At 42.9% G+C, this 17,065-nt stretch overlaps 2 protein-coding genes across 6 annotated transcripts; one reads left to right on the forward strand and one right to left on the reverse strand.

Annotated features, from left to right (window-relative positions):
* Positions 1-124: 124 nt before the first annotated feature.
* On the forward strand, positions 125-7,994 carry usp49 (ubiquitin specific peptidase 49). Of its 5 annotated transcripts, XM_071520730.1 has the most exons (8): positions 125-250; positions 2,090-2,212; positions 2,502-3,167; positions 3,213-3,976; positions 4,252-4,459; positions 5,235-5,343; positions 5,527-5,732; positions 5,840-7,994. In XM_071520730.1, exons 3-8 carry the CDS (start codon positions 2,567-2,569, stop codon positions 5,941-5,943), a joined length of 1,992 nt encoding a protein of 663 aa, XP_071376831.1. In that variant the 5' UTR covers positions 125-250; positions 2,090-2,212; positions 2,502-2,566; the 3' UTR covers positions 5,944-7,994. The 5 variants fall into 5 exon arrangements, 4 of the variants coding, with proteins under 4 accessions (XP_071376831.1, XP_071376828.1, XP_071376829.1 ...); XM_071520727.1 differs by having other exon boundaries at positions 2,502-3,976; XM_071520728.1 differs by having other exon boundaries at positions 163-241; positions 2,502-3,976.
* Positions 7,995-10,463: 2,469 nt separating this feature from the next.
* tmcc2 (transmembrane and coiled-coil domain family 2) lies at positions 10,464-16,711 on the reverse strand. Its single transcript, XM_071520772.1, has 5 exons — positions 16,685-16,711; positions 13,123-13,518; positions 12,137-12,759; positions 11,799-11,934; positions 10,464-10,763 (listed from the first exon to the last, which is right to left on the reverse strand). Exons 1-5 carry the CDS (start codon positions 16,709-16,711, stop codon positions 10,464-10,466), a joined length of 1,482 nt encoding a protein of 493 aa, XP_071376873.1.
* Positions 16,712-17,065: the final 354 nt, after the last annotated feature.

A 17,065-nucleotide genomic window follows, 5' to 3' on the forward strand; every position in this document is an offset into this window, starting at 1 on the left:
TGTTATTGTTCCATGTGGCCATGGTGGGTGGATGGACCATACACGGCAGATAACAGCGATGTATTTAGGTCCTGCAGCCCGCTGAGCGTCCACCCTGCTGCCTGTTGTTCCGCCATTCCGCCAATGAGAGTCTCGCGCACAGTCTCAGTCCAATGAGAAGGGTTTCGGGTCAGAGTGAGAGTTCGGTTGTTCAATCTGAGTGAGGACAACAATCGGCTCGGAGTGCACCGTGCAAACGATGGTGGGGATGGTAACGTTAGCTATCTTTTCCAGTATCAGATGTTATAAATGTATGGACATCAATGTTGCTAGTATTATGGTAAATTGCACTAACCGGTTTCTTGTGATGATTGTCACCGGCGAGTTTTTTGTTCGCTTTAACAGCGCAATTAGCTAGCGAGCTAAGCTATATAACGTTAGTTAGCGACCAACAACACTAACGCTAACTTCGATTGTCCTCAGCAAACGCGTTAGCCATGTAGCTAGCTGGCTATTGTGGCAAGCTAATAACATTAACGTTAGCTCATTGGTGGCAAGCGGGTCTTGTATTTTTAATAAAGTATTTTATCAGGCAAGTCACACAATATATGGTAGGCTTGTTAATGCCAGCCCTCTGCAGTGGCGCTGTAGCTAGCGGATAGCGATGTTGGCTAACTTAACGCTTGCAGGGCTGCCTCAAACCAACAAAGTTGTTGAATGTTCCTAGAGAGTGGCTCTCTGACTGTTCTTTGTTCTGACTGAAAATGGTGATGGTGGGGTAGCTTAGCATAGCATCAGCAACCAGCCAGACTGAGCCAGACATCTGGCATTAAAAAATGGACAAATATAGTCAAAGTAACGTTGACATTAAACATCAGCGTCAAATAATAGACATAGTTAATGTTAGCTGCAGTGTGAATAGCGCAACACAACGTTATACAATTTAGATATACAACAATAAAATAGTTACACCGGCTTGCAAGTTAACATTGTCTTCTAAATAGAAATCTAGTTTGCAAAGTAGTGGATGTTGTAAAATATAACAGGCAGACATAAGATAGAAGAATGGCCTAGTCGGTACTGCGACCACAGACCAGCAGGGAATACAATTACATCAATCAGCCACAGAATTTAAATTATATTTGGCCGCAAAAGAACTTTCGATAATGTTGCCATGGAAATGAGAATAGATACACTGTTGTGTTACCATGGCAAAGGCATGGTTTCACTGAACATTCCACTAACACGGCTAAACTTCAAACATTAACTGTCCAAACCCATGGCCACATAACAACATTCTATGGCTATCTAGTCAGCTCAAAATAAATTACTATATTTTATCAGAAGTACTCTATATGTGTACTCTAACACTATGGCATGTAAATTAAGCCTACTGAATGACTGCCTCCATTTGTTTATAGTAAACTCCATCAGCTATGGAACTGAGAGAGAAACGATCTCATCCCATAGATCTGATGTATCAAGCAATTTGCTCCAAATATCAAACTTTTCCCAAACAGCATATATCAACCTACTCCATTATACTAATTTCTTAAGTCAAAAGTAATATCTCTGTTGAACTGTGAAAACCCACCTTTTTTTTTTTTTTTAGAAGTTTATGTTTTCCAGTTTTCGAGGTCTGGTTTGGCTTTTAATAAATCTTTGGATTAGGATTTTTTTTAAATGGACAGACTTTTAATTACTTAAGAATTTCTGTTGGTGCCACTTGTTCATCTGGGTGAATTAATATTATTATTATTATTGTTATTATTGTTGTTTAAACTAGCAAATGCAGAAAGTCTAAACCTTTGCATGTTGTCACCACCCCAGAGAATCTATTAATACCTTAAACAAGTGGGTACCTTGCAAAGTGGATATGTGAGTTTAAGTGAGAACTTATTAAAAGGATTTTCTGTTCTCAACTAACTTGCATTTGAAGTCAGAAAGCTGGATATCCTGGAAATGGAGAGATGGGTAGGTCCATGTTGACCTATCATCTCCCCGTTTCCCATTTTTATTGCTGTATTGCTTGTAGATTATTGTCATTTTTGCTGTCAGTGTTGTTAAACAAGCTATATGCTGTTGACTTAATTTTATCTCTGTTTCTTAGGATGTTCCTGTGAATGCCTGTGGTGACGGTGGGCATGGGTGATCAAGCTGAATGTTGCCGTTAAGTTCTTTGCAGACGTAGTGATGTATTGTCCCAAATCTGATCAAGCAAACAAGTTGTACAGTAAGTATACCTGTCAGTTCTCTGTCAGCTTCTATACAGTACAATGTGTGTATGCTCAGCACTTTGAATACCAATAATTGTAAAATGTGCAAGGGCTTTATGCTGTGCCTTTAGAATATGTTTATCTGTATTAGTTTTTGTAATCCTTTTGACACTGTAGGTTTACTAGTTTTACCAAAGGTGAAATCTAGCATCGGTATTTTAGAGCCACTCAGCAAGAGTAGACCAGTCTTTCTATTTATTCTCCAGTGAGATTCTGATGTTTTTCCCCCCATACATCTTATTTCAGAATGAGTTGCTGCTTGGCTCTGGGACGTGCGTCCTACTACTGAGGCCACATGTGTATCTGGAGAGATGGATCGTTGTAAGCACGTGGGGCGCCTTCGTCTCGGCCACGACCATTCCATACTCAATCCACAAAAATGGCGCTGTGTGGACTGCAGCACCACCGATTCAGTGTGGGCCTGCCTCAAGTGCTCCCATGTGGCCTGTGGAAGTTTCATGGAGGAGCACTCACTGAAACACTTTCAGGAGTCATGCCACCCACTGGCTATGGAGGTGCGGGAGCTGGATGTGTTCTGTTTTGCCTGTGGAGACTATGTACTCAATGACAATGCAGAGGGAGACCTCAAACTCCTCAGAGGGGCTCTCTCTACTGTTCGCAGCCCAGGAAGACGCTCACTACGCTCCTCTGCAGGGGGGGAGTGGGTTGGAGAAGGTGGGCCCCAGCCTGCCATGCAGTTGGCCTCGCGGCACAGGAGGAAAGCACTCCTGGGGAAGATGCTTCGCAGGTGGATGAGCAAACATCAGGACTTGCAAGATGAGCGTGAGCAGAAGCTAGAGGAAGAAAAGGAAGAAGTTAGACGACAAAAGAAGGAAGTGAAAAAGAGACTCATGGAAGAGCTTGGCAGTGTTCCTCCCAGAAAGAGTGCTAGGCTCCTTACTCAGGCGCCACGTTCAACCATCACACTCATTCCTCGTAAATTTCGTGACCCTCCAGAACGCCTACCTCCTCCTCCCAAGAAGCCTCCCCTTCTTACCCTGTCCCGTAAGGCCCCTCAGAACGGCAGAGCTGGTAAACTGAGGAGGTACTACTCCTCTCATTCGGCAACGCGCCGGAGACTTGCTCCAGGTGTCACTGGTCTGCGCAACTTGGGGAACACATGCTACATGAACTCTATATTGCAGGTGCTGAGCCACCTGCAGAAATTCAGGGAGTGTTTTCTCACTTTGGACCTGTGTGAGACTGAGGAGCTGCTGGCCAAGACCAATCACTCCCAGGGAGTGAAGGATGTGGCAGGAGGTGTAGTCAGCAGCGGTAGTACAGCCCTGTCAGGGTGCCCTCTTGGACGCATGGGGAAGGCAGGCTGTACGGATTTGCCAATGGGCAAAAGAGAAAGCGCCCCCCCTTCCCTGCATGCTGCAGAGCTGGTCCAGCCCAAGGAGCCTCGCTGCTCTACCCGCCAGCAGATGTCTCTGTGCCATGAGTTGCATACACTTTTCAGGGTCATGTGGTCCGGCCGGTGGTCTTTGGTATCTCCCTTTGCCATGCTGCACTCTGTGTGGAACCTGATCCCAGCTTTCCGTGGGTATGACCAGCAGGATGCCCAGGAGTTCCTGTGTGAGCTGCTGGACAAGGTGCAACAGGAGCTGGAGACAGAGGGATCCAAACGCAGGATAGTCATCCCCATCACCCAGAGGAAACTTTCCAAGCAAGTGCTAAAGGTTCTCAACACCATCTTTCATGGGCAGCTACTCAGCCAGGTGAGACTTTCCACACATATCCACTGCACTTTGATTTAGTTGGACTTTAAATATTCCATGGCTAGTGCATTTTTCCTTAGCAAAAAAGGATGTTGTTTTTGTGACACTTGTTTTGTCTCAATATTGTATTATTTTTGGAGATCCAACAAGATTAATAACCTAAATCTAAGATGTGAATTCATCAAACATCACAACTATCCATTACTGCAGTGAGTCATGATCTGTCCTTGAAATGTGAAACCTTTCTTTTCTTTTCCTCCCTGTGTGTTTTATAGGTGACATGTCTGTCCTGTAAGCACAAGTCCAACACGGTTGAGCCATTCTGGGATCTGTCTTTGGAGTTTCCAGAACGTTATCACAGCATAGACAAAGGCTCAGGCTCTACGGCTTACCAGCGCAGCTGTACCCTCACCGAGATGCTGGCCAAGTTTACAGAGACGGAGGCCCTTGAAGGCAGCATCTATGCCTGCAACCACTGTAACAGTTAGTACAGTGCTAAATGCAATGCAAATCTAAGATATCAGGTTTTGAATACATGGTAGAATTTTTAATTTCCCGTCTATTAAGATAGGCCTACTATAGCAGGGGTCGAAAAATCTGATTTCTTGAATTAATATCTGCTCACCCTTGAAAAAAAAAATGTTTTATCTTAATTTAAGTCTTGAATACAGTTTTAAAAGTATTAATGTCTGAAATACAGCTTTCTTAATAGTACTGGTCTTAAAACTGTCTACAACATTCTACTTACTCATGCAAAAGAAGTTCAGTCAAACAAGGATGTAGGACTTTCACTGTGGAAAGAGATTAGTGCTAGCGGAGATTGAATTTGAATTGCGTGGATTTGAATTTATCATGCTCATATTGAACTAATGGATTTTTTAAAAATGGACGGACGGTCGTGTGTCTCAGAAAACACGCCACAGGGGACTTTAATTCCCTGAGTGTCGGCTGGGAGACAGTCACCACCTGTAAGACTGCCAACAGTGGGCTAACGCTCTTCATTTAGCCAACCATAAGCCATGTGGCATAATGCCCTGCTCATCTCCTCAGTCGGTGATTGAGAGTAGAGAGAGAACAGTGGCTTGTGGTTGGCTAAGTGAAGTGTGTTAGCCCACTGTTGGCAGCCTTGGAGGACGCAACGTCTTGAAAACTAGGCTGGGGCTGTTTCTGTATATCTTTGCAAAGCCTGACATCCACAATACGCTTCTGAATTCATCTGCAGAATAACTTACCATTTCATTGTCTTATGATCTGTCAGAAAGAAGACGAAAAACATCCCACAAACCCTTAGTACTGTCAGAGGCATGTAAGCAGCTTCTGATCTACCGTTTACCTCAGGTTCTACGGCTGCACCTCAAACGCTTCAGGCAAGTTTCTCAACAGGCTGTCAACAAACTGGAGTTTGATCATTTACCACACTTTGAGAACCCCAGAGTCATTAAACTATACCTTAGTTTGTCCTTGGTTTGTTTTAGCTGAAATCAGAACATTAATTTTATAATGGGGCTAATAAATCATTTTGACACTAACTCGTCTCTGTTCTGTGGCAGATGGTCGGGGCGGAACCATAGGGAGAAGATCGGCGTCCACGTGGCCTTTGACCAGATTCTGAACATCAAACCTTACTGCTGCACAGGCTCAGGTCACTCTGTCCATAGAGGGGGCTACACCTACGACCTGTCTGCTGTAGTTATGCATCATGGTAAAGGCTTTGGCTCAGGGCACTATACCGCATACTGCTACAATACAGAAGGAGGTGAGGAACGCTGGACATTTTGAAACTAACCCGTAGTGTCTGTGATTCAGTGTGTGTGTGTGTGTACTATCACGTGTAACATTTGTTTTTTGTCTCTGTATCCTCAGGTTTCTGGGTCCACTGTAATGACTCTGAGATGAACGTTTGCAGTGTGGAGGAAGTGTGCAACACTCAGGCCTATATTCTCTTCTATACCCAGAGGTCTGCCTAGGCCCCTCTCTCTGTGATGTCGACCTGAACGTGATCGCCTAGGGCCGCATTTATGAAAATGTTCTTCGACCTTTTCCTAGATTTGATTAAACAACCACTTAAGAGAATTTACTAAAAAAAGATGATAACAATGAGGGCAGTAGGGCAGCCACAGTACTGTTCAAGACGTTGTAACATTACTGGTAAAGTCCTGTATTGACGGGAATCCAGAACATTAACGGCATGAGCAGCACAACGCCGAACTGTAGGAAGGAAATACAAGCCACTATACACCGGGCTGTAGCTTTACTTTTTTGACAAAAATGTGGAATTGGACAGACGGACAGAGAGATTGGCCCACCGTATTTTCAAACTGCAGCAACTCCGGCGGTTAAACGTAATTTCTGGGAAACGACAACAGTGGAATTTAACAGTATTGCCAGTATTGTGTAAATGGTAGCAGTACGTTACAAAGGCGGAAAGGCATGTCCTGTGTGAACAACAGAAACTGCTAAATTTAAAACAGCAATTTTACGGGTTTCATGTGTGAAAGGGGCTAAGGTGTAACAGAAAATATTAGCATAATCCAGATGAGTAAAGCAATGAAAATCATGGCATACCTACCATACTTGGCACGATAATAAAGGTTTGCTCTCTGTTACTAAAACAAAGGAAATCAACTGCCGGTGTAGGATAACTTTGGCTTATATTTGGATGCAAGTAAAATAGGAAAAAAGGCATCTAAAGAAGAACCTTTTGATAAATGAGGCCTCCGGTGTCTCAGCCAAGGACTTGGACCAACATAATGGTCTATGGCCTGAAGACTGTGGGAGCAGGTCCAACTCTCCTCTCAGCCTGTTGCGCACCAAGTTGTGTGTCCAGGCTTTTATAAACAATCAGGCTCATGTCTGTTGAGTCTGGAAACAACCAGGCGCTAGAGAACATTTTACATTGAAAGGCAACATTGGTTCTGGAGTTCGGAACATTTTATCCCCCAAAGGGGTCGCAATAATGTTGGTAAATGATTGAGTGTGCGTTTTATATGTAACTGTGCATCTGATCCCAATGCACTAAATTTTATAAGAGGTAATGTGCATCTTTAAACATCATTGCATAGTTCCACTTGAATGAAAACAACCATTTCGGATAAGGATGGGAGCTTCACTATAGCTTGCTAAATTTAGTGATAGTACAGACTGCACTCCAGAATCCATGTTGCCTCCTGTCCGGCTTTTTTAATTATTGTGAAATGTCAGCCACGGACATTTTAGTACTCATCCCTGTGTTGTTTGTATTTCATCATGTCCTCTCCTCAATTGTACTGCTGTGACTGGATACTGTGTCTTAGGCTTGAGGCCTTGGTCTGGACTGTCATGATGAACAGGAATCAATTTTTTGTAGACATTCTATGTTTCACTTCCATGAAAATAAGCAAAAAGTCTGAGTTGCAGATGCTTTATTGATGGAAAGCTGCACTTTTGAGGAGGGGCTGACGTTGTTGGTCCTATCTTTGTGATTGTTCATCTTTTAGCTCTTTTATCTTCTTTCCATGGCAGCTCCCCCCAGTTTAACGGTTAGACCAGTCTGGCCCAGGTTGGAGTAACCACCTGTCAGCACCTCTGTTCTAACCGCAGGAGATCAAAAATGAGCGAAAGGGCAGACTGCGATATTGAAGAATGTTTTTGGGAGACTTGGGGTACCCATTTTATTCGAGTTGAGCACCTGAAAGCAATATATTGTACATCTTACATCTTGACAGGAAATTAAGATAAAATCAGGAATTCTTCTGCTTGTTTTTTTTTTCTACTCTGCTGTTTCTATCAAGGTCTTTAGAATTTGCTAGGTAATCAAGAAAAACTGTTGCTGTGTTTGATATGAGTCAAATGCAAAATTCATTTGTGAACTATGTAAAAGTTGGAACAATCTGATGACGATGAATGTCTTACTTTTTAGTGGTCAGGTATGGCCTTGCCACTGGCTCTGATCCCTTTGAGTTTTGTCTTGTACTGTAAGAATACCTGTCATAAATGTAATGGTCATATGGGTTTTGCCTGACAGTAATTATTAAAAAGACAAAACAAAATGGAAATATGTGCTTGTGTACACTTTTCTGAGCACTAGCTTCTCTGAGCCATTGCTGTTGTAATTGTATCTAAGACTGTAATCAAGCTAGTAATTGGTGTGCTGTATGAATTCAGCAACATCCTTATCTAAAGATTATTTTCTGGCGTTTTTTTGCTTCGTTAGACAGTTTCCAATGGAGAATGTCAGGAAAGATGGGGGCAGTATGATGTCACAAAGTCATCAGCCAGATTCACACTGACAGAGTAAACGGTATGTAGCTTCACTCACTAAGCCTCCACAATGCCTGCAGCATCCGTGTTAAATAACATTTTAGTAGGTTACCTAAATATTTATCTCCAACTGCATAAACAGAACCAGGAACAAAGTGTTATCAGTCATCTTGTCGCAAATTTAGCACCACAACTGAGACTGATGTAGTAAAGTAGAACTGAAATAATCCGCAGGATTAGTAGATGGATACCCAGTTGAGCTGAAGTTTCCTATTAATTCCACTTCGCTAAGCCTTTATTAAAGATTTGAAACCAAGAATAAATGTAATCTGGTCCAAATCAAGATGCTGGTGATGAGAGAGCTTTATAAATATAAATACCCTCTGCAGTCCATGCAATGGACAGTTTTTATTATTTTTCATTGACGTACCATAATGAGGCTTTTTTATGTTTTATATTTTTTAAAGCTTTTTCTTGCCTGCAACAGTTCTGAATGCAGCAAGGAGGAGTTTTCAGTTCTATTTTAGCCTCTTTAAATTGTGATCCACCTTAATTTGAAATTGATTCTGTCTGTGAATGCATTTTATTGAATTTTCACATAAAGGAACAACATCCTGGGAAGGGCAACATAAACCACAAAATATTGCTTTTAAGATTTTATTAGTCACTTGAGTGGGCACACCATGGGTCTGCCGTCGTCTGTACAGACATTTTAACTCTATGAGCACATGAACAGCCTTAAGTCCTCGGGCAAAGCTCTGCCAAGACTACAATATAAAGGCAATCTGGCTTTTGCCAGTAAAACTCCTATAGATTATGGAGCTTCCTACCTGAAGCCATAAGATGAACCTATAATTTATAGTTTAGTACAGTTAAATGTGCTTTTAAGTAATTCACCATATGGTTAGCTGTACTCTTTAAAAGTTGTATTTATTTCTGTTTCAAAGACTACAGTGCAGTTTCTGAACTGCTGAGTGGGCATGTTCTACTCAGCAGTCACTCATGCATATGTTCATGTAATATTTATTTGAACTCCTTAATTTTGTTCATTATTTATCCTTTTATTTGACAGTATTTAGTAAATATGTTAAGCATTTCAAGTATTGTAACTATTGCTATTATTTCTGTAGTTTAAGTTATAGCTGCTATAGTTGCTCTCTTAGGCTTCGCTATCTCAAATAGATTCAGTAAAAAAGGTCAGTCTCAGTATATGAGGATAAGGATGTATTCAAGATCAGCCTAATATAAGAAATCCTTTATTAAGAATAAAACAGAGTAATAATGAATTTTGCAAACTGGATATAAACTTTTGAGACAATGATTTGACATGCCATTGAATTTGACACTGATAGGATATTTGCAGTTCTACATTAGTGGTTATGAAATAGCATTGGTGGACAGAACAGATTTTACATAACTGAGTTATTTTGATTAATCTTTAGCAGTTATCGCTCTGTTTGAAAATTGTTCATTCAACCACACAAAAAAGACAAAAAGAAATGCATCTAAAAGCACTGCTTCAACACCAGAACAGGGTGTGCTGGAAACAAAATAGGAATGGCATTGAGTTGAGATACAACATATTTGCACTGTATTTCTGACAACATAATGGCAGTTAGTCAGAGGAAAATTCATTTTGTTAGTGATGAAATGTTAACTCATGCTAGCTAGATGCATCTCAATGCACATATGAGGACATGCATGAGCACATACTCAACATTCATGGAAAATGAAAAATCCTTTTCTCTCAAATATACTATAGCTTCAACATGAAGTTTACAGCAAACATGATCAGCATTTTACAGAAATCATTATAATTTGCTCTAGTCCTTGTAATTCATGTATCATAAATTATTAGAAAAAGACGTTCCAAAGATGTCTTGTTTTGGTGACAGCAATGCAATCAATGGTAGGTCATCAACACCGATGGATTGGGCAAGATGAGAAAATGTCATTTGTTGTTTGGCAGGCAGAGAATTTCTATGTTGTTTTTCAGTGGAAACACCACAGGACTCTCAACACTCCCTCTAGTCTCTTGTCCACTCCTCAACCAAAAGTGTCCCAATCTTTTGTCCCTCGCAGCTCTTATTAGTACAGCTACTCCGCCTTTAAACTCAAAGGGAAAAAGTGCATTGGCTCTCATTCTATTTCTGTCACTGAATCCTTAGTGGTGGTGATTGAGTGCAGAGCAGCTCGCTGTGTGATTCTCTGCTCTGCCTGCTCCGGTCCCTCAGGTGGGAGGCTCCGCTCAGCTGGGCAGCAGCCACAGCTCCAGGAAGTCCCAGTGCTTCCACAGGACAAACAGCAGCAGGGTCAGCAGGACAGTGGCGGCGACCCGGGCTCGGGTCTTCATGAGCGGGGTGATGAAATTGGCGAGGGTGGAGACGAAGACCAGCAGCACAGCCATGAGGGCCAGGATGACGTTTATGAGTTTGCCCAGCAGAGCTCGGGCGTTGGCGTTCTCCACTCCCTCCAGCTGCACCACCTGCTGCTGCTGCTGCTGCAGCTCCAGCTTGGTGATGCGGGTCAGGCACGACTCCACCGCCTCCTGCACACACACCCAGAAACACACACCATGACCATTAGTGTGATTCTCCAAAGCTATTAATTTAGTATTATTCATACTAAAATCTTAAATGCCTCTTTAAATTTAGTAATAACAATAATTAGCGCTGAAGCAATTAGTTGATTAATCGATTAGTTGATCGATGGAAAATTCATTGATTATAATTTTGATAATTGGTTAATCGTTTTAGTCAATTATCAGGTAAAAATACCAAACATTTGGTAGTTACAGCTTCACAAATGCTAAGATTTGCTTGATCTTTCTCGTTTCATATCATTCTAAAATGAATACTTTTTTTTGACATTTCTAAGACTACATGATTAATCGATTAATCGAAAAATAATTGACAGATTAATCAATAGCAAAAATAATTGTTAGTCGCATCCCTAATAAACTTTATTTGTATGGAGTTACAAAGTGCTTTACATTAGCAAAATAAAACAAGAACAAGAAAAGACCATACAAATATAGTAAAATGACAGCAACAGACTAAAAACAAATCAAGGTAAAAAAACAACAACATATCAATATAAAACAACAAAACCTAGAAGCAATAAGATAAGAGCATAACTGAAAACTAGAAAATGTGCTCAGCAGAAGACAGACCTCCGCCAAGGCTGACAACACCCCGATGGCACTTATGCACCTTTTGGTGATATGCCACTCCCACCACCATGCCCCCTTTTGGACAATTGACATGAAAAGTTAATCAGTTCTTCCTTGGCCCATCACCAACCTTCAAACCAGGTTTCATGCAAATCTGTGCCCAACTGTTTGAGATATCCTGCTAACGGACGGACGGACGGACACAGACGCAGGCGAAAACATTACCTCCTTGGCTGAGGTAAAAACTACTGATGCAAATATCCAAGGTCAGATAGTTCCTGCACTATCTGTCTTTTGGAACAAGGATCTCAATTAGCTAAAAGCTAGTCTATAAATGTGTGTTTTAGGAAGAGATTTAAAAGAAGATCTGATCTAGTTAGCCTAATATTTGAGTGTCTTCTGCCTTTTTACCTGAATGTCTCTGGCTCTCTCGTAGGACTGGTAGGCCACTTTCTCCTCCATGCTGGCCAGTTCCTGTTTAAGGTTGGTCATCTCATTCTGGTGCAGCTCTGTTAAGTCATTCAGCTGCTCTTCAAGTCGCTCATACCTGAATATACAACACAAACAAGAATCCACTCAAGAATCACAAAATAACATAGAAAATCAAAGTTAAAATCATAAATATTCTCTCTCCAAAGTCATGCATGTTAAGTGCGGCACATTGTCAGACACTTGAACCAAAGTCTGAATCTGCTGTAATGTGTGGGCCCGCAGGTTGTGTGTAGTGGCCAGTGTTTTGGCATCTGTACCTGTATCTCTCTTCTTGCAGGCACTGGGTCATGTAGGAGTAGTCGCTCTGCAGCTGGCCCTTCATGTCCTCGATGGCGTCTTCCATGTGCGCCTGGCTGGCCTTGATCTCCTGCAGGCCCTCCAGCAGAGTGTCCCAGGAGCTGTGCATGTGGTGGTGGTGGTGGTGGTGCCCGTCTAGCCTGGGGCTCCCCATCATCGGCCCCAGCCCCGACATCCCGCCTCCTCCCCCGGCCCCGCCCGAATTGCTGCCTGCCGCCGAGCCGGACGTGGCGCTGGAGCACTCGTCGTCGCTGCCGTACTTTGGGCTGGAGACCAGTGTGGCGCTGCCGCTCAGGGCGCGGGGCGTGGGCGTGTCCTCAGAGTGCCCTCCTACTCCGTCCTCTAGTGTGTCTTTTAGGTGAGCAATGTTATCTGCGCTGCCAAACTTGTTGCGGATAAGACTGGCGAACTCCCTCGGCTTGGAGACCACGGCTGTATGAGTGAGGGCCGATACCCCTCCTTTGACCCCCTCGACTACTCCACCGCCAAAACCACTTATCCCAGCACGAACGTTGGCTCCAACGTCCTTTAATCCTTGTTGCATGTCCCGCAGGACATCCTTAGGCTGCCGGGCCGGCCCATTCTGTAGAGAAGGAAGAGAAATGAGGAACGAGTGCAGAAGGAGAGGATCCCGAAGGTAGGAGAGTGGTGATGAGGTTTAAGGGAGAAAACTGGAGGAAGATAGGTGGGTAAATAGGACCTATCAGATGAGACAAAGGATGATGTTTTTGCATAAATAAATATTAAGAGGTAAAAATATCATTCTATATTTGGACACAACTGTCCTCATTAACAACCAACCAGATAGTTCAACATTTGTTGACAGCCTTAACATGATGATTCAAATTCAAAACACACACAGATATCCTGACACACATTTACTTATGTACTGTACAAACTAAGGTTCTCTGCACACACACACACACACACACACACGTTCACTTACCTGTTCTATCTCCTTTAGCTTCTTGTGATAGTGCTCTAGTTTCTTGTGCAAGTGAGCGATGGTCTGCGCAGACTTCTGATTCTTCTTCTCGAACACCTGCTTGATGCGCGAGGCCTGCTGTTTGTCTGCGTTGTGGGCTAACTTCAGGTACTCTGCGACATTGTCATCGCGGGCCTCCTGCTCCACACGGATCTGCTCGGTGATCTTTAGGATCTTCTGCTGCAGGTGCTCCAGAGCAGCGCGGGTCCGCTGTGGCTCTCCAACCCCTGACGCCTCCGCTCCCCCTGCCACAACCCCAGCCGCTGCCCCTGCTCCGTCCACACTGATGTTACCGTCAGAGCCTCCATGGCTGGTGGTGGGGGGTAGGCCTAGAGTTGTCACCTCACTCTTATCCAGCTGAGGGGGGGAGAAGGGGGAAATGGTAATGGCCGTAATTGATTTGGTGGTGGCACCAGAGAGTACACTTTATATTTCAGAGCAAAAAGGCCATCATGCATAAATCAGATGACACACATTTACACTGCCCTGCCCAGCTCAACCTCAGAAATTCAGCCTCAATACAAAACATTTTTAGGATATAACATATTTCCTTTGAAGGTGCATTAGCTAGATATGTGGAATAAGAAACTAAAATCATACTACAACAATGATTTTGTCACTGTTTTTATGGTACATTGTTAAATAATGTATGATATATTAATGACATTGATGAAAATTATGTTGATAATAGTCTGTGAACAAATGTTCAGCTTTATGCCCATGTATCTTATTCAGGTATCTTTTTATGTTATCTGCATGATTCCAGGTACCAAGTACTCCCTCCTCCTCAGTTGGAAAACCAATAGCATGAAGTTGTAATCCATTTAAACAACAAGCCCTTTGCTGACATATAATTTACAGACAAATTGATCGATGTGGGGTTTCCCCGTTCAGTATTATATTCTATGTGTGTATCTTGGTGGACAGTGGATCATTAATGACCCCCTGTCGCCCTGCCAGACATCAAAATAATGTAATCAGACCCAGCAAGCATGAGCTCAGGCAGACACATGACACCAAACATCTCACAACGCTGTTCTCATTTCTCTAGACAGGACAGTGCAAGGATTTATTACAGTTTTATTTGTGTGAGAGACAGTGTCAAATGAACAGAAGCTCCCTGTGCCGTTCTAAGTCACCCACAGAGAAGCAGACAGCATTTTTACCAAGTAGGTTACAATCACATTGTAAATGGAATGGAACGGAAAAACAGATGACTGCAGTCCCTGCTGGTTAATCATCCACTGATCTTGTCAGAGAAAGTCAGATGCTTATGCAGTAAGCAATGGCTTCGGTGGAAGGGATGAAATGTGCAACGGTACATGGTAATGGTTGAAAAGAGACAACATAAACAACACAGGGAAATAGACAGCAATGGCCGATGCTCAAATTCAACGGTGGTTGTAAAGCCACAGGGTGATGTCCGTGGTGAATTAAGACTCCTGGAGGCCAGAGCAGAAGCAGGGCTGTGATGAGGATGAAGATGACAGATGTCTGTGGCATAAAAACAAGGGAAAAGGATGTGCCCATGACTTCACACGGGGGGGCGGAGGCGGGGGGGACACACACTGCGACATAAGCGATGGGTGATGGATGTCAACAAGCGTGGACGCGAACACATGAGGATGAGACAAAACCAGTACAGCAATAGATTAAATTAGAAACGTTACCATACTGTTTTAATCCAAGATTGGCAGTGCCATTGCAAGTCTGTGTTCGAGGCCCATCCTTCTTTCCTCCTCCTCCTCCTCCTCCTCCTCCTCCTCCTCCCTCCCTCCTCCCCCCGTGCTCACAGAGGAGCCCCCCTCCTCAAATTTCTTTACCCTCACCAATCTCTGTCTGCCTATCGCCTCACTAGATCCTAATGCTCCATTGTTAACGGCAACGATGTCTGCAGCCTCCCTCCCTCTCCCTCTCCCTCTCTCTAACGCTCTGTTCTATTTCTCTCTCTCTCTCTCTCCTTTGTGTCATATGCTCCCTCCGCCTGCCTCTTTTTCACTCTCTCCTACCCTCCCTCCCTCTCCCTCTCTCTCTCCCTCGCGCTCTCTCTCTCTCTCTCTCCCTCTCTCTCTCTCACTCTCTTTCTATCTCTCTCTCTGTCTAAATGCAAACGCTAGCCGTCCTGCCCTATAATGGATGTGGGAGCTGAGGGACAGATGATGGAGGGAAATGGGAGGGGGGATGGGAGAGCTTAGCGCACGCGTGCAGGTGCCTCTGTGCTGAGGCTAGAGAGGAGAGGAGGGAGAGAGAGGGAGAGGGAGAGGGAGGGGGGAGGGAAACAGCAGAGCTTGTGTCAGGGCCTATTATGGCCCCTTCATCCCTTAAAACCCTGAATGTTCACACCCCAGTGCATACGTATGTGGGGCTGGAGTGATGTGGTGCTAGAGTACGTCTCAACAATGACTCACTATCTTAATTTGCCTTTGCTGCTCTTCACAAAGGAAGGAAAATATCTGCAGTGTCACACCAATAGGTGTTTATAGAGGACAGAAGCCTGTTTAAACTTTTTAAAGTTGTAGAAGTATCCCATAAGTGTCTAAATCTCGGTATGTGTGTGTGTGTGTGTGTGTGTGAGAGAGAGAGAGAGAGAGAGAGAGAGACACTAGATACTCCCTCAGTATCCTGGCACCCAGATTAGGTCTTTCATGAGGAATGTGAACATATTATCATCATCATTTTAGCAACCAGCCTGACAATAAGTTGATGGAAAAAAGACACTAGCGGTCTTTTCTGCAAGAATTACTGATCATACACACCTCCATAGGACTTCAAAAAACTCTGGTCCAGTCCATTTCTCAATTTCATGATATAATTTAACAAAGGACCCGGTAATGTAAAGTCACCCAAATTATTATAACTGTTAGCATTGTGGAAATGTGTAGAAACGCCCTTTGAACAACTCTCCCTCTGGTTACAAAACAGAATCAAACAGTTTTAGAATTCCAATCTACTTCCTGGTGTAAATGATGTCACCTACACCCACGATTTGTTTCAGTTCCAGGAATTCCAGGTCAAAACAACAACAACAACAACAACTGATTTAGCAACTTACTGACAATTGAGATGAAATCATTTCAACCTCAAGACTGTTTCCTCATTGGAAATACTAGGATGACTGGTTTTATCCTAGTGGAGCTTATTGTACATTATACTGTATATGTGAGTGTATGTGTATTTATCGTCAGTGTGCTTTGCCAACATCGATACACTGTTTAAGCCAACAGTAATGACAAGGGTATTCTAGCAGTGGAAAGAATACTGAAATATTTTATTCAAATTGAAGCACTCTTACTGCAAGGGCACCAGTGTAATATGGCTAGAAAATAAAAGAGTAGCTCACTAAAATTATTTGTGGACGTAGTAACTTGTAAACATAAATCAACATTGATATTTTTGCCTGTTCCAAAACTGTTTCTCCAAATTTGCCTGTCTAAAGCTAAAGGGGGATAGTGCCTTTACTATCACTGCCCCTGAACTTTGGAACAGCTTTCTCCTTGATATCAGATTATCTGAATCAACTAACATCTTTAAACAACAGCTGAAGACCCATTTCTAGTCTCTTGCCTTTGATTGTGTCTTGTTTTATTTCTCCTTGTTTTTTATTTTATTTTACTGTTTTATGTGTTTTTTATGCATTTTTCCAGTATCCCACTGTGAAACACTTGCCAGGACCAACTGGCATAGCCCTTGCAAACAACTAGATTTATTTGTTATCTGTCTGGAAAATATTACACCAACATTTCCAAATGAGTCTCCTTGCTGTTGGCAGCAGGTCAGGAGGCCAGGAGGCTTCAGTCAAACTCCTGTTCACAATGTGTATTTGTTTTATAAGACTACATACAGTCCTCTTCCAGTCGGTTAAGGTTTCCTCTCTATCCTAAAGGTAAGAAAACAGTGATAAAAA

Source organism: Centroberyx affinis, unplaced genomic scaffold, assembly GCF_046629955.1.
Source record: "Centroberyx affinis isolate AG114_WGS23_722 - 3 ecotype Tasmania unplaced genomic scaffold, CSIRO-AGI_Caff_v1 ptg000824l_1, whole genome shotgun sequence".
NCBI classification, from domain to species: domain Eukaryota; kingdom Metazoa; phylum Chordata; class Actinopteri; order Beryciformes; family Berycidae; genus Centroberyx; species Centroberyx affinis.